A 25,396-nucleotide genomic window follows, 5' to 3' on the forward strand; every position below is an offset into this window, starting at 1 on the left:
GTAGGTGGCCTATCTCTGCCACACATAATTCTTCTGAGGTTTTAACTTGTTCCTTGACTGGAATGTGTTCTTCTGCTGCCTCATTTTTATCTAAGTTTCTATTAGTATTTTTATGTGTGTGGTGGGTTATTTATATATCTTGACCCTTAAGGAATCCTGTGCATCTCAATACTGAATTCCCCTCTCATCATCCAAGCTGTCTGTTCTAGAGATTCCCTGTAAGAAGGGTGCATGGGTCCTTTTGTTGGGGCAGGATGGCTGTGTGGTTTGTCTAATAAGCTTGGTTGACCACTGGCCAAGTTGGTTGCCAAGCCCTAACTTATACAGATTTTGCTGATTGCTATTTAGCAGGACCTGGTCATGAGGTGGCTGACTGCAGAACCCTAGGGGGCCCTAGAGGTAGTGTTGGCTCACTGATGGGCAGAGTCAGGGTCCTGAAGACTCTGGAGCTTTTGCCCACCCACTGACTAGTGCAACCAGTTCTCTGTTTAGTGCCAGACCACTAGCAGGCAGAACTCAGTGATCCTGGAGATCATTTAAGATCATTGGTGGGAAAGGGAGGTTTTGGTTCCTGACACAGTTGGGTATGTGGTCTGGGGTGTCCAAAACCATGCATTCTCCTACCAGTGGACAGGACCTAGTTGGTCCCAGGATATGCTACTGGCCTGCTGTGTATGGGCTGGATATGCTGGCTGCAGGATCAAAGTAATCTGCCTCTTGATGGATAGGGCTAGTTTAGAGGCCACAGCAGGCTTCACTGAGGGAAGAGCCAGTGTTTTCCCACTGGAAAGTGGAGCTAGAGCTGGGTCTAGGCCCTCTTGTGGGCAGAGACATGTCTAGGGCTGTGTCTAGAGGAAGAAGTGGACTCAGGAAGTTTTAGGTGGTATGTCTGCTGATGGGTAGGGCTGTGTCCCCACACAGTTGTTTGTCCAGTGATGTACCAGCCACTGGCATATCCAGGTTGTTGGATGGAAGTAAGTCTTTGGCCTGATGAGCCAAGATGCCAGAAGCAGTATTGATATGGTAAAAGAAGCTCCTAAATGTGGCTGTTGTCAGTGTCTATATCCTCAGGTGAGCTGCAATTGCCCCTTACCTCCCTGGGAGACTCTAAGATCAGCAGGCTGGTCTGGCCCAGGCTGCTTTCAAATTACTGCTTTTGCCCTGGGTGCTAGTATGGGTTAAATGTTGTGTGTGCCCTTTAAGACTGAAGTCTCAATTTTCCCTGGTCCTGTAGGCTCCTGAAATTAAGTTCCACTGGCTTTTAATGCCAAATGCTATGGGGGCTTGTCTTTCTGGTACAGGACCTCTGCAATGGGGAGCCCAATGAGGAGCTCAATATTTTCACTCCTTTCAGAAAAATACTGCAATATAATTATTCTCCAGTTTGTGGATCACCAACCCTGGGGGTATAAGATTTGATTATATCACAAGTCCATCCCTCCTACCTGTCTTGTGGCTCCTTGATTGTATATGGCTTTAAATGTAGAAGGTCTTTTCTTGGTGGTTCCTATCTTTTTCATTGATGATTGTTCTGCAGACAATTATGATTTTGGTATTCTCTTCAGAGGAGGTTCACTCAGGGTCTTTCTACTCCATCATATTGGCTGCTCTCCCCTTTTCTTCTGCTTTGATATATTACTCTGGTAAAGCTCTTAGAAATTTCACTGAAATTAAGAGAAGTTTTATTAAAGTTATTTATGTTAAACCAATTATCAGCATAAGTGCAGTTCTCCAATGAAGTGAAGATTCCTCTAGGCTACTCAATCTATAAAAATAGGAAAAACTGTCAAAATTCTATCATTTCTTGACGTTGAAGAACAGGAGGTTGATACCCTAAGGTAAATACTCTTTTCTAATTGCTACTATTTTCACTAGTTCTTCAGGAGGGTAGGATTACAACAGTCTTTCAGTGTGTCAGAAATCATCAGGCAGGGCAGAAGCTATCATGCCTTAAAACAACCCACTATGAAGAAGGAGCAGAGAAGAATGGGGGAGGGGCAGAACTGCAAGAAAAAAGCTGGTTATTTAACTAGCTTCTCAGGGCAGTGTAGAAAAAGTCAGAAAGCAATGGAGGAAGTGTGACAAAGCCATCTGAAGCTGAAGTCCAGGAAGGGTTAAGTCACTATGCTGAATACCTGAAAGTAATATAATATTGTAAATCATCTATACTTATTTTTTTTTTAAATATAGGAGAGGAGTTCCTGTCATGGTTCAGTGGTTAACAAATCCGACTAGGAACCATGAGGTTGCGGGTTTGGTCCTTGGCCTTGCTCAGTGGGTTAAGGATCCGGCGTTGCCATTAGCTGTGATATAGGTCACAGACATGGCTTGGATCCTTCGTTGCTGTGGCTCTGGTGTAAGCTGGTGGCTACAGCTCCGATTCGATCCCTAGCCCGGGAAACTCCATATGCCGCTGGAGCTGCCCAAGAAAATGGCAAAAAGACTATATATATATATATATATGTATATATATATATATATATATGAGAACATAAGGATGAATGGACTCAGGATAAATGGCCCACAACAGTAGCAATCCATTAGCTGGTGAGGGGCAGCAAGATGGTTCCTAGTATCCTCCTCAGATTGGACTGAGATATTACACATCACTTATTAATCCAAGCACCAGGTGATTACACTAATTTTTCACTTGAACACAGTCTATGCCATGAGACTGGTTATTTTATACAAAGATGTTTGCTTGGTGTGACTGGTGTAGGAAATAGAGTCAGAATGAAGCCTTTGGAAGAGCCACTGGTAAGGTTTTAGGTAGGATGTAGCAGATTAACAACATGTCTCATTCTTTAGAAGAATAAAAATGCAGACTAGAAAATCAAGACAGGAATCAGTAATACATGTTGAAGGAAACTGAAGGAAAAAAAATACAATTTGGTAAGGTTATAAGCACCCAAGCTTCACCAGTGTCCAAGATTAAAACATTTGAAATTGAAAGAAGAAAATACCGAATTTACCTAAAAACAAATGCTTATAGTGCAAGGATGGAGTTAATGTACATCCAAAAGCAAGGGCATCAGCTATCCAACACAGCATGTTTTCACGAGAACTATGTTTTAAAACATCTGATCCCCTTTACTAAAGCGCAGTTTGGAGACTGAAGTTGTCTTATTGGCTTTTGCTAAACCTCTCCAGGAAAATATTCCTTACACTCTTTTAATTCCTCTTTCAGGAAAGGGGGAAAAAAATAAGGCCATATAATATACTAGAAAAACCTTGCTAATACTGAACTATAAGAGACCCTTCAAATTCTTCTCCTGTAATGGAATTTTACTGAAATTAATTCTACCTTGATCTCTTTATCTTTAGGGACCTTAGTGTTCTCTTCAACAAAATAAAGGGAAGGTCACTAGACAAACTCCAAGGGCTGCCAGGGTTCCATCATTCTAAATTTCTTTGAATCTGTGACTATTACATGACAAAAGGCAGCCCCTTGAGGTTTAAACACTTTGTGTGATCTATGAGCTACAGCAATGTCTTCAATTCCTTTCATAAAATGCACAGTCTTGTATGTTATTCAACACTCAGTAGGTTCTAAATGTATAAAACTGTTTCCTGGACACCAGAGACAATCAATTATTATAATGATCTTCTTTCTAATGGGTTTGAGCTTTAGGCATATCTGAATCTTACTGTAATAATAAAAGTGTTTCAGATGAAGTGTAATATACTGTGGATCTCTCCTAGTGTTTCGAATCCCAGGCAGAAAAATACACCATTAGAATATATTTTTATAATGAGAACTATAGTTTCTTTATGTGCAGAACTGCAAAAAAAAAAAAAAAAGGTAGTTAAATATTAGGGCATTATATAGAATAGTCTGATAAATTATAAAAGAGTCTTTATTTTCATATGTTTCCTGGTATCTTGGTATCAATAGGGACAGGCCAGTTTTGCTTTTCTGCATTATAGGCTATGCCCATACCACTTACTTTTTCTTGTGTTACTTTCTTTGTAGATATCTACGCTAAAGTAAATTGATTTGAAATATGTTATACATATGTTTTCTGTGTTTAGTTAATGATTAAAATGTAAGTTTTTCAGAAACCATTTAAAAATTTTAAAACTTAAGAGCAAAGGTGGATTCTGGAGGCAGCGCTCTTGGTCCCTGAGACCTTGAGTCCCCTGGCTCCCACCTTTACTTAAAAAAAAAAATTTTAAAACTAAAGTTTAGGCAGAGATCAAGATAGGACAATAAAAGGATCCAGAGCTCACCTCTTCCTACAATGCATAAAAACTACATCTACATGTGAAACAATGCTCAGAGAATACTTACTGAATGCTGGCAGAAGATCTTATATGACCAAATCTGCAAGAAAAATCACCACATAACTGTAGGACAAAAAGAAGGAAAGGGAGTTGGGATGCGACCTGTGTCTCTGGAAGGGAGTTGTGAAACAGAAAATGTTCCCACACACTGGCAATTTCCTTCTGTGGCTGAGAAGTCAGCTGGGGCAGATAGGAAGATTCAGAGGCTTAGAGAAAAATGCAACAACCAGCTTACAGTAGGCAGGACAGAGAAGGTCCTTGTTGCCTGTTACACTTCCCACCCCATGATGTGTGCTTACTGGTGTAAGCTGGGCTTGGGCAGACAGACCCAAGGGGAGGACTTGTATTGGTTGTATAGAGTCAGTCTGAAAGGCCTAGGTTTTGGTCCAGGCCACAACTAGGAACATGCACAGGACAAAGACTGGGGCCACTGTAAGAGCCCCACTGTCAGCACATGCCCAAATGGAGGGACATGGCCCCACCATAGCAGCCTCATTCTCAGTATGCTCACAGTAGACAGCTCTACCACTAAGTGCTCTAGGAGCAGGCAAGCACAGGTGGGTTGCCCACATGTGAGTGGTAGACTGAAATCTCAGCCAAATCCTGGTGCTCCCACAGTGGGTGCTGGTGTGTGATTCTTGTGAAGTCACACCAGTGACTTTGTGAGTTCAGAGCCTAGGGGACACCAAAGATGATTACTGATGCTCCTGTAGCTGAGCCATATCTGGCACCGGCAGCAACAGGGTTTACAGGCATGCACATGTGGAAGTGGGGGCTATAATATGAGCCAAATGCTAGCATTCCCCAGCAGATGTGAGGCTAAGGGCATTGCCAACAATGGTTTACTTGGTGGATGCTTGTAACAGGTGGCAAGCAATGTCACAGAGTGCATGTCCTGGTGGACAGCTCCTGGGAGGATTATGCAGCACCTCCTCCCTAGTGGGAGTGCCCAAGTCTCACCTACCTCATACCATGGCTAAGAACAAGAAAGATCTGGGGATTCTATTCCTACAGGTGTGGAGCAGTCTCCACCCCTAACAGGGCTGTAACAACCAGAGAGCAAAGAGGAGGCCTCGCCCAACATCCAGTCAAAGTTCTGGTCACCACAACACCAAACACACCCCTTTTCAAGGGAGTAACAGACGAGGGGACATACATCCTGAGGAAAGAATTAACAAGTATCCATACCAAAAGCAACCCTTAAACCAAAATTTCTAGACTTACACATCTACATAGGGATGTTCCCACATAAAGACAGCTCTTCAAAAACACAGTAGATAACTGTTTCTCCTCAATTCATGGAGTCAGAAAAATATATATATAAAATGAAAAAGTAGGGGAAGAACTCCCAATTAAAAGAACAAGAGGTACCTCCTAAAGGAACAATGAAATATACCTCTCCAGCCTACCAAACCCTGAGTTCAAAAAGGAGGTAATAAAAATACTGAAGGAATTAAGACTATCAATAAAAATTCAGATCACCATAACAAGGAACTATAAAGAGAAGCCAATCAAAATTAGACAACGCAATTACCAAGAAGGAAACCAAGCTAAAGGCAAAAAATACCATCTAAATAATGTAGAACAAATAAATGACCTGAAAGATAGAATAACAGAAATCACCTAATCAAAACAGACAAATGAAAATCAATGACAGTAACATTTAAGATCTATGAGATAATATAAAGCATGCCAATCTATGCATAATAGGACTCCCATAAGGAGAAGAGAAAAGGGGATCAAAAGATTTTTGAAGAAATTATGGCTGAAAATTTCCCAAACCTAAAGAAAGAAACAGAACCCAGGTATAGGAAGCAGAGAGGGTCCCAAACAAGATGAATCCAAACAGACTGACACCAAGACATATTATAATGAAAATGGCAAAAGTTAGAGATAAAGCAAGGATCCTAAAGGAGTCAAGAGAAAAAAAGAGCCAGTTACATGGTAACACATAAGGCAACCATCTGATCTCTTCAAAGAAATTTTAAAGATCAGGAGTTAGTGATAATAGCAAGCTATTCAAATCCCTGAAAGGGGAAAACCTGCAACCTAGGATACTTTACCCAGCAAGACTATCATTTCGAATAGAAAGAGAAAGAAAGCATTTCTCAGACAGGCAAAAAATAAAAGAACAAATAATAAACCTACTTTAAAAGAAATATTGAGGAGTTCCTGTTGTGCCTCAGTGGATTAAGAACCCAGCTAGTATCCATGAGCATGTGGGTTGGATCCCTGGCCTCACTCAGTGGGTTAAGGATCTGGCATTGCCACATGCTGTGGCATAGGTTGAGGATGCACCTTGGATCTGGCATTGCTGTGGCTATGGCATAGTCTGGCAGCTGCAGCTCTGATTCAACCCCTGGCCTGGGAACTTCCAGAAGCTGCAGGTGCAACCCTAAAAAATCTAGGTAGGTAGGTAGGTATAGATGAAACATGGAAATGTCTTCTCTAAATAGAAAAGAAGCAAGAATCTATAAGAAAGGGAAAATCAAAACAGGAAAAGCAAATATATACAGAGTTTAGGTCACTTAAATAAGCCAGTACATAGAGTAAAAAATACATTTTTAAAATTTTGTGACAGTGATTTTTAACCACAATGAACAACAAAGGATAAACAGGAAGATACAAAAACAGGACATAAAAAATCACAAAAAGTGGAGAAGAGGAGTAAGAAAATTGATTTTTTAGAATGTGTTAGAATTTATATGACTACCAGTCTAAAGCAAGTAGATAGAATAATGGATTAACATAATTGAAATCCAGGGTAACCTCAAATCAAAAACATACAAGAGTCACAAAAACAAAAAAGGAAAGAACTCAACCATAATACAAAGAAAAGCATCAAACCATAAAAGGAAAATAAAAGGGGACAAAGAAATGCAGGAATTCCCAGGTGGCACAGCAGGTTAAGGATGTAGCATTGTCATTGCTGCAGTGTGAGTTCACTCCCTGGCCCTGGAACTTTTGCATGCTGCAGGTGTGGCCAAAAAATTTAAAAAAAAGAGAAAAGACTTCTGGTTTAAAATTCCCTTGTGACACAACATGATAAAGATCTGGCATTGTAACTGCAGCAACTCAGGTCACTGCTATGGCACAAGTTCAATCCCTGGCCCAGCAAATTCCATATGTTGCAGGTGCAGCCAAAACAAAAACAAAAAAATGCAAAATCAATTAGAAAATGAGATTTAATATGGCAATAAATACTTAACTATCAACAATTACCTTAAATGTCAATGTATTAAATGCTCTAATCCAAGACACAGCATGGCAGATTGGACAATAAAACAACACCCTACCATATGCTCCCTACAAGAGACCCTCTTTGGGGCGAAGGACACACAAAGATTGAAAGTGAGGAGATGGAAAAAAAATTTCATGCAGATATAAATGACAAAAAAACAGAGGTAGCAATACTTAGATAAAATAGATTTTAAAACAAAAGCCATAAAGAAAGATAAAGATAAAGAAAGATAAAGAAGAACACTATATACTGCTGAAAGGGTCAATAGAAGAAGACAAAATCACACTCAGCATACATGGGTCCACTATAGGAGCACCTAAATATATAAAACAAATACTAGCTAGACATAAAGAGAGAAATTGATGGGGATACAATACCAATCTGACATCAAGTATAGAGGTTCAAGACAGAAAATAAAGGCAACAGAGATCCTAAGTGACAAAAGTTAGACCTAATTTCCTCAAAACATTAAACACAAAGAGAATACATAGTTTTTCCCAGTGCATGTGGAAAATTCTCAAGGATATATTTACTGCATACATAAAACAAGACTCAACAAATTTAAGAGCATACAAGTTATTTATTATTTTTTTGTCTTTTTAGGGCTGCACCTGTGGTATATGTATGTTCCCAGGCTAAGGGTCAAACCGGAGCTACAGTTGTAGCCTACGCCACAGCCACAGCAACATGGGACCCAAGCTATGTCTGCAACCTACACCACAAATCACAGCAACACCAGATCCTTAACCCACTGAATGAGGCCAGGGAGCAACCTGCATCCCAGTGGATACTAGTCAGACTCATTTCTGCTGAGCTACGATGGGAACTCCCTAGAAATTATTTCAGGCATCTTTTCTGACCACAATTGCATAAAACTAGAAATCAACCACAGAAAGAGAAATGAGGAGAAAAAATTACATGGAGACTAAACAACATGTCACTAGGAACTCAGTGGGTCAATGATGAAATCAAAAAGGAAATTATAAAAAGGCTTGAGAGATACCACTGTGGCACAGTGGGTTAAGAATCTGACTGCAGCAGCTTGGATTGCTACAAAGGCGTGGGTTCAATTCCCAGCCTCGCGCAGCAGGTTACAAGATCCACTGTTGCTGCAACTCAGGCTAGAATTCAATCCCTGTCCAGGGAACATACATATGCCCTGGGCAAAGCAATTAAAAAAATGCCTTGAGACAAATGACAGTGAAAACATAACCACAGAAAATTATAGGTAGCAAATGCAATCCCACGAGGAAAGTTTATAACACAGGCCTTTCTCAAAAAACAAGAAAAGTCTCAAATAAACAACCTAAGCTCCACCTATCAGATTAGAAACTTAAATTTAGCAAAAGGATGTAAAAATCAGAGAGGAAATAAATAAAAAAGGGATTAAAAGTAGAAAAAAGTTCAATGAAATCAAGAGCTGGTCTTAGAAAGGATAAATAAATTCCACAAAACTCTGGCCAGGTTCACCAAGAAGAAAAGAGAGAAGACCCACATAAACAAAATAAGAAATGAAAGACAACCAATCCCACAGAAATGCAGCAAATCATAAGATAATACTATAAGCAATTATATGCTACCAAAATGGACAGCCAGAAGAAACAGACAAGTTTCTAGAAGTATACAGCCAACTAAAACTGAATCAAGAAGAAGTATATAATTTGGACAGATCACTAGACGTGAAAAGGGACCTGTGACAAAATTAAAAAACAAAAAACCTCCATGCAAACAAAAGTCCAGGACTAGATGACTTCACTGGGGAATTATAACCAAGATAAAATAACTTATATCCATCTTTCTCAAACTCTTCCAAAAGAAAGAAGAGGTAAGAACACTCCCAAAATCGTTCTATGAAGCCATCATCACCCTGATACCAAAACTAAAGACATTACGAAAAAATTACAGTCTAAAGTCTTGAAGAGTACAGATGCAAAAATCCAACAAAATATTAGCATTTCAAGGCCAAGAACACATAGAAAAGATCATACATCATGGTCAAGCTGGATTTATCCCAGGGTCACAAAGATGGTTTGACATATGCAAATCAATCAATGGGATACACCACATCACCAAAAGAAAGTATACAAATGAATTGATCATCTCAATAGATGCAGAAAGAGCCTTGGATAAAGTTGAGCATCACTCATGATAAAAACTGTCACCAAAGAGGGAATAGAGAGAACATATCTCAACATTGTAAAAGCTATTTATGGCAAACCCACAGTCAACATAACACCCAACAGTGAAAAGTTGAAAGACTTCTCCTAAAATTTGGATCAAGATAAAGATGCCCACTCTCACCATTTCTATTCAACATAGTATTGGCAGTCGTAGCCACAGAAATTGGACAAGAAAAATAAATAAAAATATCCAAGTTGAAAGAGAAGAGGTAAAATTGTCCATATATGCAGATGACATAATACTCTATATAGAAAAACCTTAAAAACACCAAACAAAAACTATTAGAGGAGTTCCCATAGTGGCACAGTGGTTAACGAATCCGACTAGGAACCATGAGGTTGCGGGTTCGGTCCCTGCTGTTGCTCAGGGGTTAACGATCCGGCATTGCCGTGAGCTGTGGTATAGGTTGCAGACACGGCTCGGATCCCGTGCTGCTGTGGCTCTGGTGTAGGCTGAGGGCTACAGCTCCAATTAGACCCCTAGCCTGGGAACCTCCATATGCCGTGGGAGTAGCCCAAAGAAATAGCAAAAAGACAAAAAAAAAAAAACTATTAGAACTGATGAATAAAGCAGTGGCAGGATACAAGATTAACATACATAACTCTCTTGCACTTCTGTATACTAACAGTGAAATATCAGAAAGAGAAAGTACAAAACAATCCCTTTTAAAATTGTGTTAAAAAATAAAATACTAAAGAGCTAATCTGACCAAAGAGGTCAAAGACTTATACACTCAGAACTATAAAATGCTGAAAAGGAAATCGAAGATGATTAAAGAAATGGAAAAATGTCCCATGCTCTTGGATTAGAAAAATTACTAATGTTAAAACAGTCATACTACCCAAAAGCAATCTATAGATGGAAAACAATCCTTATCAAAATGTCCATAACACTTTTCACAGAACTAGAACAAATAATCATAAAATTTATATGAAACCAGAAAAGACCCAGAATTGTCATAGCAATCCTGAGGAAAAAGAACAAAGCTGGAGACATAACCCTACCAGACTTTGGGCAATACTGCAAAGCAATGGTAATCAAAATAGTATGGTGTGAACATAAAAACAGACTTACGGATCAATGGAACAGATTAGAGTCCAAAATTAAACCCACATACTTACAGTCAATTAATCTTCAACAAAGGAGGCAAGACTATACAATAGAGAAGAGGCAGTATCTTCAGCAAGCGGTATTGGGGAAGTTGAGCAACTGCATGTAAATCAATGTAGTTAGAACACTCTCACACCATACACAAAAATAAACTCAAAATGATTTAAAGGCTTAAGTATAAGACATGACTCCATAAAATTCCTAGAAGGGAACATAGGTAAAACATTCTCTGACTTAAAGCGTAGCAATTCTTTCTTAGGTCAGTCTCTCAGGGAAACAGAAATTAAGCAAAAATAAACAAATGGGACCTAATCAAACTTATAAGCTTTTACACAGCAAAGGAAATTATAAATAAAACAAAAATACAAACCTACAGAATGGGAGAAAATATTTGCAAATGAATGGACACACAAGGGTTTTGTTTCCGAAATATACAGAACTCATACAGCTCAATCTCAAGGAAACAAACAACTCAATCCAAAAATTAGGCAGAAAGACCTACATAGACATTTCTCCCCCCAAAAAAAAAAAAAAATTCAGATGACCAATAGGTATGTGAAAAGATGCTCGATTACTAATTATTAGAGGAATGAAAATCAAACCTGCAATGAGATACCATCTCACACCAGTCAGAATTTCCATCATCAAAAAGACTACAAATAATAACTTCTGGAGAGAGTGGTGCAGAAAAGGGAACCTTCATACACTGTTGGTGAGAATGTGAATTGATACAGCCACTACGAATTAACAGTACTGAGGTACTTTTAAAAACTGAAAATAAAGTTACCATGTGATCTTGAGCATATATCCAAAGATTACTCTAATTCAAAAAAAAAATGCTTGCACACCAATATTCATTGCAGTACTATTGACAATATCCAAGACATGGAAATAACCCAAGTGTCTACCCACAAATAGAATGGATAAAGAAGATGTGGTACATATATACCATGGAATTTTATTCAGCCATAAAAAAGAATGAAGTAATACCATTTGCAGCAACATAGATGGACCTAGAAATTATCATACCAAGTGAACTGTCAGAAAGACAAATATTGTCTGATATCCCATATATGTGGAATCTAAAAAAAGATTACAAATGAACCTATTTACAAAACAAAAACAGACTCATAGACATAGAAAATTTATGATTACCAAAGGGGAATGGGTGGGGGGGGTAGATTGGGATTTGGGGATTAACAGGTACACAACTACTATACATAAAATAGATAAACAACAAGCAGGGAACCTTCTTCAATATCTTGTAATAACCTATAATGGAAAAGAATCTGAAAAAGAAAACATATATATAATATATATAGTTATATATGTATAACTGTATCACTTCGCTGCACACCACAAACTAACACAACATTGTAAATCAACTATAATTAAAAAAAAAAAACCTAAAATTTAAAATTCAAAAAATAAATAGAATTCACTATTCACCATCAAGGAAATCAAAGTCAAAATTGTAGCAAAAATAAAAATAGAAATTATGTATGGAAAATGTTAATGTTTAAAATGCAACTTTATTTGTGGGAATGACGAGGTAATGTATGGAATGTGCTCGGGTCAACAACTTTCTATGGCAATAAAGTGGAGATTTAATTAGAACGTTGTGAACATTCTAAAAGAGATTACAAACATAATTCTGAAAATGAAATTTAAAGTAGGAGTTCAATAGATACATTCTTAAGATTCACAAATACTGTATGAAAATACCTTTTTAAACTTCATGCTTTCACCTACGTGATTGTCTACAATATTGATGTGCATTAAACATGCTGGAGTATCTGGAAGGCTATTTTTATAACATTGCTCTGCCAGTTTTTAGTGCCTGCCTTTGTACTTGGGTTTACAACTAAGCTGGCTCCAGGAACACTGTGTTTATAGTCATAAGCTGAAGAGAAAAGGAGAGAGGGAGACTTAATATACAAATGTTTTGTTCACATTTAACAAAGACCAGCTGGCATTACATTCTCTGGAAGAATGAAGATTTGTTGATATTGTTCAACTAGAAAAAAAAAAAAAACTGATAGTGAAAATTGATCACGTAAGACAAAGCCAAAATTACTTGTGACACAGTAGCCAGTATCAAATTTATGTGGTTATTTTGTTTTAGCCCAACAGCCACCTTTACTGCATTAATGATGTTAATTTAGATTGTACTATTTGTATAGGACTTTGCTGTTTAATTTTTTTAATGATTTGGTTTTACAGCATAGTGTAAGAACTCCAAGTTTATAAAGGTTATGCAGTTTTATGTCTGTATATATTTATATAACATTGTAATAAAGGTAATTTAAATCAATGCTAAAGTTAGAGTTTTGTTTTTTCCTTTAAATTCAAACATAATTTAACTATGAGAAACTCTAATACAATAGTTTCTACCCTCAAGTTACCTACAGCCTTTAACTAGATTTCATGTTCTTTTACACTGCTTCTAGAAAAAGCTCATTTAACTTGGAAGGGGCTAGATTGACTTACCAATGATAAAACCTTAATTTGCTTAGTAGAGTTTAATAGACCTTGGTGCAAATCTTTACTCTGACTTATCTTTTGAAATGTATGAACTTAGGCAAGTTACTTCATTTCTCTTCATTTTAGCATCTTCATATGTGAACTAGAAATAGAATACGTAGCAGGCTTGTTTTGGCAATTAATAACTAGCTCTCTTTGAACAATTTACAGAAAATCAGATACTTTAAGTACATAATCTTATTAACCTTCACAAATTAATATCATTTCTAATTTATAGATGAGGGAAGAGGCAAGAGAAATTAAGTTGATTACATACTAGTACATAGTTGGGCTTTCCACGTTCTGAATGCAGACTGGGTTGGTTAAGTCTCAAATTCTTCCCGATTATGTTTTTTTGCCTTAAATGAACTAAAATGCTTATCATTAATCTAGAACTCCATAAATATTCATATTCCCTTTCTTAAGAAAATGGTTTGTATTTCTCCTCTATATACATCTCTTCTCACATGAAACAATTAAGACCACCCTCTGGTGATAAATGATTCCAACTGCAGATTTTTGATCCTTGGTTGAAGAAAGGAGTAAAAGAATATAAATATAAAAGAATGACATGGTAGTCCATGGTATGAGAAAAAGAGCTTTTGATGGGATTTAGTATTTAGTAAATTGCTAGCCTATTCTATTATTTGTGGTTCTTTTTTTTCTTTTCCATAAGCAAATACTACCTGTTTCTCTGATAGTAAAATAAATTTTGGGTTTTATTGACTAGAATTATGTTCTCACAAGTATGGTCAAAATAATTTTTTGTCCCTAAAATATATAGTATGCTGTTGGGATTAGAATTTAAATGTCATCACTGGTAATAAAAGAGAACTGAGGTAAACTTTTTTGATGGCTTCAATACCTTCTATGCTGAGGACTTGCTTATAATACTAAGAATGACAAGGTCCCTAAGTATATGAGGTATACTGGCTGATTTAATATGCCTTTATAAACTTTTTAATTTATACTGTAGGGACAAAGTTATATTACTGCTATAAGCTAAGCATAATTTACAAAGCAAATTTTAGCCCCTGAAAGAAAAGGTAGACATTGTTTATAACAGACAGAAATGTCATTTAGGGAGTTCCCGTCGTGGCTCAGTGGGTTAAAACCTGGCAGAGTGTCCATGAGGATATGGGTTTGATCCCTTGCCTGGCTCAGTGGGTTAAGGATCCAGCATTGCCCCAAGCTGCAGTGTATGTCATAGATGTGGCTTGGATCCAGCATTGCTAAGGCTGTAGAGTAGGCCAGCAGCTACAGCTCCAATATGACTTCTAGCTTGGGAACTTTCATATGCTGCAGGTATGGCCCTAAAAAGAAGAAAAAAAATATCATTCAGTAGAAACTCAGCAGTTATTCAAATGATTTTTATAATCATTAGAAAGATTTTTATTGAGAGAAACTACACTTATAGGACAGAATCATACTTTTTTTTTCTTTTCCAAAAGAAAATAAGTAATGAAATTCTATCAGGTGAGCCGTAAAGGACTCTTTTGAACTGTAACATCTAATACTCATCTGCAGACTAGAGCGACCATCTCTTTTAACTGCACAACTGTCCTTGGTACTGTTAAAGAGTTTAGCATTTATGGCTTAGGTGGTTTAGCACAGGGCTTTCCAGTCTCCAAAGCTGAGACTGGCACCAAAATAACTCACCTGACACTTTATAAGGTGTGATGAATAGTCTTGAGTTCCCAGGCAAACTTTCACAACAAGATATGAAATCCACTTGAAATTATGCACAACTAGTAGAGCTTCATCTGGAGAGACCTGATCAGAATTGGTCTTTGATTCAGTAGAAATAAAATGAACCCATTCATTGTGTCAGAATTCATCTCTATACAACAGAATTAACAATGATCAATGCCAGCTCCCTGGATTTGGCTTACACACTTGAGAGATTGTTACTCAGAATGTTTTATACTGTATTTTCATTACTCTGTGTTTTCTATTTTAGGGCCTACTCTTTCCAAGACTCATGTTAAAACAGCCTCTCTTGGGTTGGCTGGAAAGGCAAGATCTCCTTTGCTTCCTGTATCTGTGCCAACAGCCCCTGAAGTATCTGAGGAGAGCCACAAACCAACAGAGGATCCAGCCAACGTAAGCCCAGCCTTGAAATTCATGCCCCATCAAATGGTGTACCGCTGAGCAGTTCAATCTAAACCCTTCAGCATGTCCCATTAACCCCAAGCCCTTGATGTTCTTATTGTTTTTTTGTTGTCGTTGTTCTGTTTTCCTGCACTTCACTATGAAGAGAAAAAACTTTAGGGAAAAAAAAATTATATCAGGGGTTTATGTATATTTTTAAAAAAATCACTGGGAGTTCCCACTGTGGCACAGTGGGTGTAGTGTATAGGTTACAGCTGCAGCTCAGATTCAGTCCCTGGCCTGGGAACTTTCATATGTCATGGGTGTGTCTGTAAAGAAAAAAAAAATTACTAGTAGTACGTAAAAGCAATCTTAGAAATATAAGAAGATAGCAACAAAATATTGACTTTACATACATATATATACAGTGGGATGAACCACTTTAGCATACTGGGAAATAAAACTATATAATTATTCCTTAAAATAAAACAATGGTAAAAAAGGCTATACATTGAGGAGTGTTCTGAAGTTATCGTACATGTCACTTTTAAAATCATAAAATGGCCTAGAAATATGGAATTAAAAAGAGGGAAATACAACAGTAAGAAACAAAGGAAGGGATATAAAAAGAAAAAAAAAGAAGAGGAACTAATATAAGTAAAAAATAAGAGGGGAAAGTTTAATGAGAGAAGAAGTTTACCAACTAAGGGAATAAGCTAGAAAGTAATCAAATTAGAAGACTCAGAAGGACAATAAATAAAGACCAAAAAAATTCAAATTTTGAGAGAACAAACAGCTCCCCCAAAAATGCAACTTTAAAGAGATTTTAAAAGACTTTGCCTAAAGACAGCAATTAAGAAAACTCTAGAGTGTTTCTGAATACAATTCAAGAGAAAACATTTAGAAGGCAGCTAAGGAATTAATATATAAGATGCCTTGAAAAATTGAAGGACTAGAAGGAGAAAAAGAGATGGAAAGAACAGATTAGAATTATCTCACTTGAATGAACAGTAAAATTTTCCTTAACTTTTTTGTTTTCAGTATTCCAAACAAAGTATTTTAACTACTTGGAAACCAAACAATCTGGATATGTGTTATGTGTGTGAATGATTAGCAGAAATATGTCATATAATCAATGTCCTTTTTTGTATACAAAGGAAAAGAAAGATTCAAATTTATAAGAATCTAATGCATTGCTTTGTCAGGATACAGCTGTTTACTGCAATAATTATTTGGTATCAGAACTGTTGGCCATACCTCAAGTCAGCTCAAATTCCTAAATTCAGGTATTATATCTCATCTCCTAAGGAATTATGTCAGGGAGTTCCTATTGTGCTCAGCGGATTAAGAACCTGACTAATATCCATGAGGATGCAGGTTCAATCCCTGGCCTCTCTCAGTGGCTTAAGGATCTGGAGTTGCTCTGAGCTGTGTGGAGGTCGCAGATGCAGCTTGGATCCCATGTTGCTGTCACTGTGGTGTAGGCCAGCAGCTGTAGCTCTGATTTGACCCCTACCTTGGAACTTCCATATGCCACAAGTGCAGCTCTAAAAAGCAAAATAGATAAATAGATAATCAATCATGACCCTATAGAAATATATGAACCACATGTATCATTTAAAATTGCATAGGAGCCATATTAAATGATGTAAAAATAAATAGGTAAGATTAATTTTAATAGCACCTCCTCCACAGCCGTAGCAACGCCAGATCTGAACCACATCTTCCTATGACAAGGCCAGTTTGTGGCAAGGCCAGATCCTTAACCCACTGAGGGAGGCCAGGGATTAAACATGCAGCCTCGTCAATACTAGTCAGGTTCTAAACCTGCTGAGCCACAACATGAACTCCCAAAACAAGATGTTTTTGACACTAAAGCCTTTTCCTCCCCATAAGGATGAAGTTGATGAAAGAGTATACAATACTTCCTGTCTACCTACATTCAACAATTATGTACTGAGTGCAGCCCCTGGCTATGGACCAACATGCCATGCCCAAGAATACACAGGGAACCAAATACAGGGCCCTGCCTTAGCAAAAGAAATGCATTGATATTCACCTGCACTAATTCTTTGCTCTCACTCTCTCTGTAGGTGTATGAACAGGATGATTTGAGTGAACAAATGGCGAGTTTGGAAGGGCTAATGAAGCAACTTAATGCTATCACAGGCTCAGCCTTTTAACACGCACCACTGAAATTGATGAGGTGAATTTTCCGGGACCTTGGCAGCATTACTAATTATCCATAAACAGCACACCTGTGTCCAAGAACTTTCACCAGTGTACAGGTCAACCACCAAGACCACTCAGTTCTGGAAGATCCTGAAGCAGTTCAGAAGGAATAAGCATCCCTTCTTTCAGAGGCATCAGGAGTTTCAAAGTGATGACTCTGGGGTCCCACAACAAAAGCAAAGATACACCTTCACTGCAGTGTCAAAGCTGAAGCTGCTAGAATAGTCCTGGGTCTTTGCCACTGCAGTGACCACACACTGTCACCACAAATGCTTATGTTTTCCTTCATCGAGGCCTGTCATTTTCTTGTATACGTAGGTCTAGTCTTACAAAATTCAAGTGCATTCTTGAAGCCTGTACCATGCCGTGGCAAACCAGTGCACGCTCACTATTTTGTTGTCAACCTTAAAGTACAAAGCACCCATGGGGATTTTCTCACTACAGAGCACCAAAGGATTGGATGTTTTCCTGACAGCACAAAAAAAGTAAACAAGTAAACAAACAAGAGGCAGTGAACCCTTATGTTCTGTAACTCCATCATTCTTGCACAAGTGGTGGAGGTCAGCTGGTGGCTGTAAAATTCACCCATTTTAGCAACTATGTATAAGTCCACCCTTGGTAACATTTATGTCTAGAGAACAGGAATATTTGAAAATCTGCAAGTAAGTTGGCATCCTGCCAGCAACCATTCCATTTCCTGAAAAGAGGATACAATATGCAATCTTCTAGGACACATGCTTAAGCTTGTAATAGGACGTCTCGATTTGGGTGGCTTCTTTGCCATACCACACTGTGATGATATTTCAAAGCTTCACCAAGGCTGTCTCCCTCAGGAGTCAGGCTGGAAGGGACACCCCACCCCATCCCATCCCTCCCTGAGTTTTCCTTGGCAACCAGCCCTGATGAGGTGGCTGGATCCACACATCCCATAACCTCCTGACCCACATGATCCCCTGAGCACAGGCCCCATCCCAAGGAAAGGAGGGAACGTGGAAGGCAGTTTCAAATTGTCCCTTCTCATGAGCAATGTCACTTCTACCAAGATCGTGTTCCCTGACTCTGAGCAGGTGGTGTTGGTAAGTGGCAACTGCCAAGCCTTGACAAGGAAACCTTCTGCACCATGCCTGCCCAGAGTCAGATAGGAGAAGAGAAGGCACCACTTGATATTTCTGACACATCCTAAACTCAGTGGATGCTCTTCAAAACTGCATCTTCATAGAATCTTAAACTTCTATCGCCATGTTTATCTACAGCTTGCAACTAGGTGAAATGAAAAACGTTTTCTGTGCATCCTTTTAGTTTCTGAATTTTCAGCCGCATTTGGAGTTAATCCATTTATGCAGCTGAATCGCCAAAAGGAAGCTAGTTTGCATATTTATCAGTTAGGCAACTTGAAAACCCAGTAAGAGGGTTTCGGCTGAATTATTCCTTTCAGCTCTGCCTTTGATTTCAAGCTTGAGTAGGTCATAATTTTAAAAGAGCATGGAAGGGATAGGATCTTTACAACCTAATAGCTCTTTTTATTAGGTGGGTAATTATATATGAATCCCTGAATGAAATATTTTGAGCAAAATGGCACTGTAACAGAAGTAATAATTCAGATTATTTTTTTACAGTTTTATGTCGGGAAGGAAATCTGATGTCAAAGAGAGGGCTTGTTCAAATGGTTCATTAGAAAGTCTGGTCCATTTGTGAAATTGCTCCTTCAACAAGAGTGCTTGTTCAATTTTCTTGAGGTCCTTCTGAAGAACTATATGATGTTATCCTATGGGGCAGATAACTCTTGTCCAACATTTAAGCGCTTAGGTAAACAACCCTCCACTGACCTGGAACAAGGTGTTTCATAACATAATAGTAAGTCTTTCAGAAATAATCCATTACTTCAGAAAAGAAAATGTTCATTAGTCTAGTCTTACCTCTTCAAGGTCCTAGAATGACTTCCCCATTCTAATTCTCAGAAACGAGGAACATTCTCTGAAGGCATTTGCCATCCAAGGAAGGTCATCCTTGAGTGTTCACTTTTGGAATGAGCTGCAAATCTCTGATTTCAGGGGTTGAGTCACATCTGCAAGCTCTAGACTGTGTCTGGACCATCAGAATTAGCATTTTCACAAAATTATTTTTTAAAAATATGAAAATATACATTGTTTTCAGTGGATGGTTCTGAAACTTTCTAATGCATGCTCTTGAAACTTTCCTCATTAAACAAATATAATAGTTTATTTTAGTAATTGGCAATGCTAATAAGTCTTAGCTATATATGCAGTGAATATATAGTAGAATCACAAAAGACTCTTGGGAGATTTTACCCGATGGTTTTAATATGAAATGACTTTACTGCAACTCTGTACCACTCTTCTGCCCATCTTCTCAAATAGTTCACATGTATGTACAACTGCCTGCCCAAGTTTACAGGTAACTTTTTAATTTCTAAGGCTCTGGATCTCTTGACAAGAAGAAACCTGTAAATACTGCAAGATAGCCTTCATTTTTTTTCCCACTCCAAGTCTAGTTCATGACATAGCAGGCTCTTTAAGCTCATAAATCTCTCTGACTCCCATGGGGCAATGCTTGTCAGCCAACCAGCAGTTCTGTCACCAGGAGTCATTTCTCCCTGGAAGAGAAGAAAATAAAACTTGGCAGGGCATGCTCAGGCCTCCCCTGCACTATGCTGAATTGTCAGGCAAGAAGCCTCCTCTTGAAAAAGTTCAGTATTTTTCTCTTATATTTCATACTTATAACAAAGCTACTTTCTTTCCTCTAGAAATTTCTGCATTTGCTAAACTACCCCAAATGCAGATAGCTCAAAATGCATAAAGCATATTTGGAGGATGCTGTAGCCAAAAGGTCAATATTTCTTTTTGACTCACATTCAATAAGAAACCAGTCATAGCTACTACGTCTTTGCAGAACAGAGCTATAAGCTTCTAGAATATTTAAATAATGGAAATTTACATTTGGGTATTATAAAATGCATACACAATTGAACCATCTGGGGAAAAAATATCAAACTGGGTATATAAGAGGTGAATTTATTAAGGCTTCCCATGAGGAATTGGGTATAACATCATTTTTTTTCAAAATAAGGGTAATTCAAAATGACGAATATGTCTTAGTCTTCTGCATAGGCCAGGGCTATAAAATAAGAGCTCATTCCAGACAACAGTTGGAAACTGTAAAGTCTGACACTCACTGGCTTTTCCAGTGAAGAATCTAAGTACAGGTCTTTCTGGAAGTGTTTAGAGTCTATGCTCAAAGATCGTTGCTCATTCTTAGTTACTCTTTTGATATGCTTGTCTATTGACTTTGTTGAAAGGGAGATCTTAAGATTATCTCCAAATTTAATAAAATCTCCTATGTGGCTGCTGTAATTCTAACCCCAAAAGGTCACTTCTAAAGAGAGCACCTTACCTTTGAGATAAAATTGTGTTTTAGACTCAGACTTCTTATAGTCTTAGAAGTTCCATTTCTAGTTCATGTGAATGGGGGGGGAAATGGGAAAAATTCCTTAGTTTTATAGTATTTCTAAAAAAAAAAATCATTGAAACTTTAAAATCAATGCAGAACAAAGTTTCTCTCTTTTCTCAACCAGTTTACTTCATCCGACTGCAGACCACCCCTAAGATCAGAGGTTGGCATCCTAGCCAGTTTATAACCCATATGCCCAATACTGAACCCACACATTTCCAGAGCTGCAGGGCAGTTGTCTATAATCTCTTTTGTAAAATTACTTTCGAAGCAACATTTTACTCATAATTGGTATTTCTCTGGTAACTTTCACAAATCATTTTAATAGTGTACAAAACGCTTTTCACTAGATTCCAATGTTTCAAACTGAATCAGAGTTTGGAAAAATCATAGATGTTTTGCATGATACTCCATTGTATTAGAAGATCTGCACTCTCATGCCTCAGAATAACCTTCCATCCAAACACCTGCTTCCCAAAGGTACTGATTCTGAAAAGAAATGCCTGAGTCTGTCCTGGTCAGTGGGGTTGTACCAGAGTGCAAATGTCACGCCCACATCTGGCCTCTCTGTTGCCACCTTTGGATAACATTCACTTGGTGGGCTTCTAGTTGCACTCTCGGAAGGATTTCTTCTCCTGCTCTCGGTAGAGAGCCTCTGTACATTGTCATCCTGTGATTTTTTTGTTGGTTGGAGAGCAACAACAAAACTCTACATGATGTCGCAAACATGGATGCATGGGCCAAGGGATCCCACTGTGTGCTGAAAGTGTGTTCTCAGATGCGAGAAAGGAATGTTAGGGAGGAGGAGAAATGCTGTTTTTTATTCTCGTAGGGTAAACCTGGCAATTCTGAACTTTGTGAATTGTCAGCTTGTTTGGGGGCTGGGTGGGTGGGTACGGGGTGTACTTTTTATAAGTAATATTTAATTTATTATTTAGAGTGGCTTCTTTTTGGATAATTTATGATACAAAGGGAGGTCTGGTTGGGAATCTAGATATGGCTGTTAAAGCTGCAGTGTTCCATATCTCAGAGGGACTGCTTTGGAAATGAATTGTCCACTGCTGAGTATGAGGAGACACCCAGGCAAAGCCTCCACTGAATCATCATAATTGCCGCCTTCTCCCTTTCCAGGATCATTCAAACAAGATCATACCAAACCTACCATATTCTGATAGCATTTTACAGATCAATGCTACTCCTTCTCTCAAAGGGCTTTGCAATGCAAACAAATTGTTAGTAGGCTAGTGGTAGGTTTATTTGGTAGAAATGGGTATACTACAGCTTTAACTAGCCTTAGTGGAAAAAGAAATTTTTTGTTGCTACAAAATGCCTTAAGGAGAAAAAAAAAAAAAAAGGTATTTTGAGTTTACAAAGAGTTTCTTGAAATTGTCAGACTCTAGCATTGTTAACCAAATTAGACTAGTGATTGCAATATTTAAGTGTAAATCTTGTTCTATGAGAAAGGGAACTTGCTTACAGTTTAAAACAATGACTGTTTCTACACACGATCTTGTATACTACTACATGAGGAAAAAGGGGTTTTGTAATCACTGTAGAACAGTCTCATATTCATTTTTTTATAGAAATGTTATTCCAATGGTGCATTTTTTGTTTAATAAATAAAGTTTTGATACAAAGTTCTTTCTTCACGTTATTTTTATGAAATGGCTAATATGAAATGCATATGACCCCAACCCCTGCCTGTCTATTCCTATCTTCAGGATACCTGTTGCCTTTTTTGACATCTGTATCAGAGACCGTCGGTCCTACCATCTCTCTCTGGATCCTTCCATCATTATCATGCACATGCCCAGTGTGGTTTCTATCCCCCACCAGTCAATACCCGTGTCTGTCAGAGGGCTGCCTCAGGGCTGCTAGGACTTGCTTTGCTTCTCCAACAAAGGAGAGTTGGAAATTCCAGGTCAGATCTTACCAACTGGTAAATACTCCACTCCCTGATTGAGAAAACTCTGTGGTATAAGCCAACTTATTTTCAGAGTTCCTCTGGAGGAAACAGCCAAAGTGACTCTCCCTTGGGAAATACTGCTCCACAATATTGCACTCTAGATATAGCACCCAGATTTGGCTTGCCTTCTTTCCCTTTCCCTCTTCCACCATTTCCATAGTGATTTCTCCTGTAAGCACTTCATAATAAATCACTTTATGCAAATCTTCACATCAGGATCTGTTTTTAGGGATTTAACCCAAGGCTAAGACCCTACTATTTTTGTTCCCCTTTCAACACACCAACAGCAAGTAAATATAAAACTCTCTCCATCCTTCAGATATTTCATTCTGGCAGTATCAACAGCAGAACAGGGGTACACATAGGCATTGAGCAATATATTACTATGATTATCAAAAAATTAAGCTAGCATATAATCTATTCTTTAAGAGAAAATTGTGTATTAATAGAGGTTTTACTAACTCTTGGGCAAACAGAGAACTGCTCAGTGAATTTGCTTGAAGCCAATGCATCATTGGTGATAGGACTGGTGAGGCTTTAAAGTCCGCCTAGCTCTTCCCATCTTCTTCAGTGCATAATCATTCCATCTAGAGAGAGAACACCAAGTACCTGGAGAAACTGGAACTCTCGTGCATTGCTAATGGGGATGTCAACTAGTGTAGCCACTGTGGAAAGCAGTAGGGTGGTTCCTCAAAAAATAAACACAGATTACCATACGATCCAGCTATTCCACTTCTGGGCAGATATCCAAAAGAATTAAAAGCAGGAACTTGACGAGATATTTAGGCACCCATGGTTATAGCATTATTCACTATAGCCAGAAGGTGAAAGCAATCCAAGTACTCCTCAACAAATGAATAACCAAAGATGGTATATACATACAACGGATTATTCAGCCTTAGAAAGGAAGGTTCTTCTGATACAGACTTCAACAGGATGAAGCTTAAGGACATTATGCCAAGTGAAATAAGCTCATCACAAAAGAATAAATAGTGCATGACTCCACTTATATGAGGCACCCAGAATGGTCACATTCAGAAGAGACAAAAAGTAGAATGATGGTTGCCACAGTCTGGCAAGATAGGGGAATGAGGAATAATTGGTTAACAGATACAGAGTTTCAGTTTTGGAAAATGAAACAAGTTCTGGAGATGGAAGATATTTATGGTAGAACAATAATGTGAACATTCTTAATACTACTGAGCTATACTGTACACTTAAAAATATTAAAATGGTCAATTTGATGTAAGGTATATTCTACCACATTTTTAAAAATTCCAAATAAAGATATTCCAGAGCCATTCTCTATAAATGCTGATATTTATTCTATGACTCCTGAAATGTAAATAACACCAACATCTTAAAATAATAGGCAAGAACTAGAAGTAACATGTTTATAACAGTCTAGTTTATCTCACATATTCAATTTATGCAATCTTCTCTTACAAAAGAATGTGCTTTCTAGTTTATCTCACATATTCAATTTATGCAATCTTCTCTTACAAAAGAATGTGCTTTCACAGAAGCTATCAGAAATGGTATCTCCGGAGTTCCCGTCGTGGCGCAGTGGTTAACGAATCCGACTAGGAACCATGAGGTTGCGGGTTCGGTCCCTGCCCTTGTTCAGTGGGTTAACGATCCGGCGTTGCCGTGAGCTGTGGTGTAGGTTGCAGACGCGGCTCGGATCCCGCGTTGCTGTGGCTCTGGCGTAGGCTGGTGGCTACAGCTCCAATTCAACCCCTAGCCTGGGAACCTCCATATGCCGCGGGAGCGGCCCAAGAAATAGCAACAACAACAACAACAAGAGAAAAAAAAAAAAAAAAAGAAATGGTATCTCCATGGATAACTGGTTATTCGAAGAAAAATAAAATGGATCACTGGGGTCTAACCTAGACAGAAAAAGGCTAATGGATAAACAAACTCTTCTCTTGATTGCAAATATTTTTATGAGAAGGATTTTGGAGTAAAGAATGAAATAGTCACTATCTAAAATATCCTAAAATGCTATAATAAAGATAGATTGCAAATTGCATTAATATGCATTTAGGAGAGCTACATTAATAGATCTGAAAGAAAGTGGAAAGCCATAGAGGTTTACTCAGAGCTGGAATCTAGAAAGGTTGACATTGCCTCTCTTTCATGGAAATTGTCTTCAATTCATTATTTGTTTCCATTTTTTTTAGATGTGTTTTAAAGTTGTATCTGTAATTCTTAAAATTGCTTCCTGACTTCCATCCTATCATCAAACTTCTCATTATTTTTCTTGCACTAATTTTCTCTCTAAACATTCTTTGTACCCT

General features: G+C 38.0%; 1 protein-coding gene across 5 annotated transcripts in view; it reads left to right on the forward strand.

Moving 5' to 3' along the window:
- Nucleotides 1–22,767, forward strand: part of DCC (DCC netrin 1 receptor) — a 1,237,100-nt gene extending 1,214,333 nt beyond the window's left edge. For all 5 annotated transcript variants that reach the window (XM_021073456.2, XM_021073460.2, XM_021073463.2 and 2 more), the window contains 2 exons: nt 15,300–15,442; nt 17,524–22,767. In XM_021073456.2, the coding sequence (XP_020929115.2) occupies nt 15,300–15,442; nt 17,524–17,613 (233 nt within the window). In that variant the 3' untranslated portion in view covers nt 17,614–22,767. The remainder of the gene's footprint in view (nt 1–15,299; nt 15,443–17,523) is intronic.
- Nucleotides 22,768–25,396: the final 2,629 nt, after the last annotated feature.

The sequence above is a fragment of the Sus scrofa genome, chromosome 1, assembly GCF_054392235.1.
Source record: "Sus scrofa isolate SSC_HxYL_T2T_F1_AM1 chromosome 1, Sscrofa_HxYL_maternal_Yorkshire_Landrace_v2.0, whole genome shotgun sequence".
NCBI lineage: Eukaryota > Metazoa > Chordata > Mammalia > Artiodactyla > Suidae > Sus > Sus scrofa.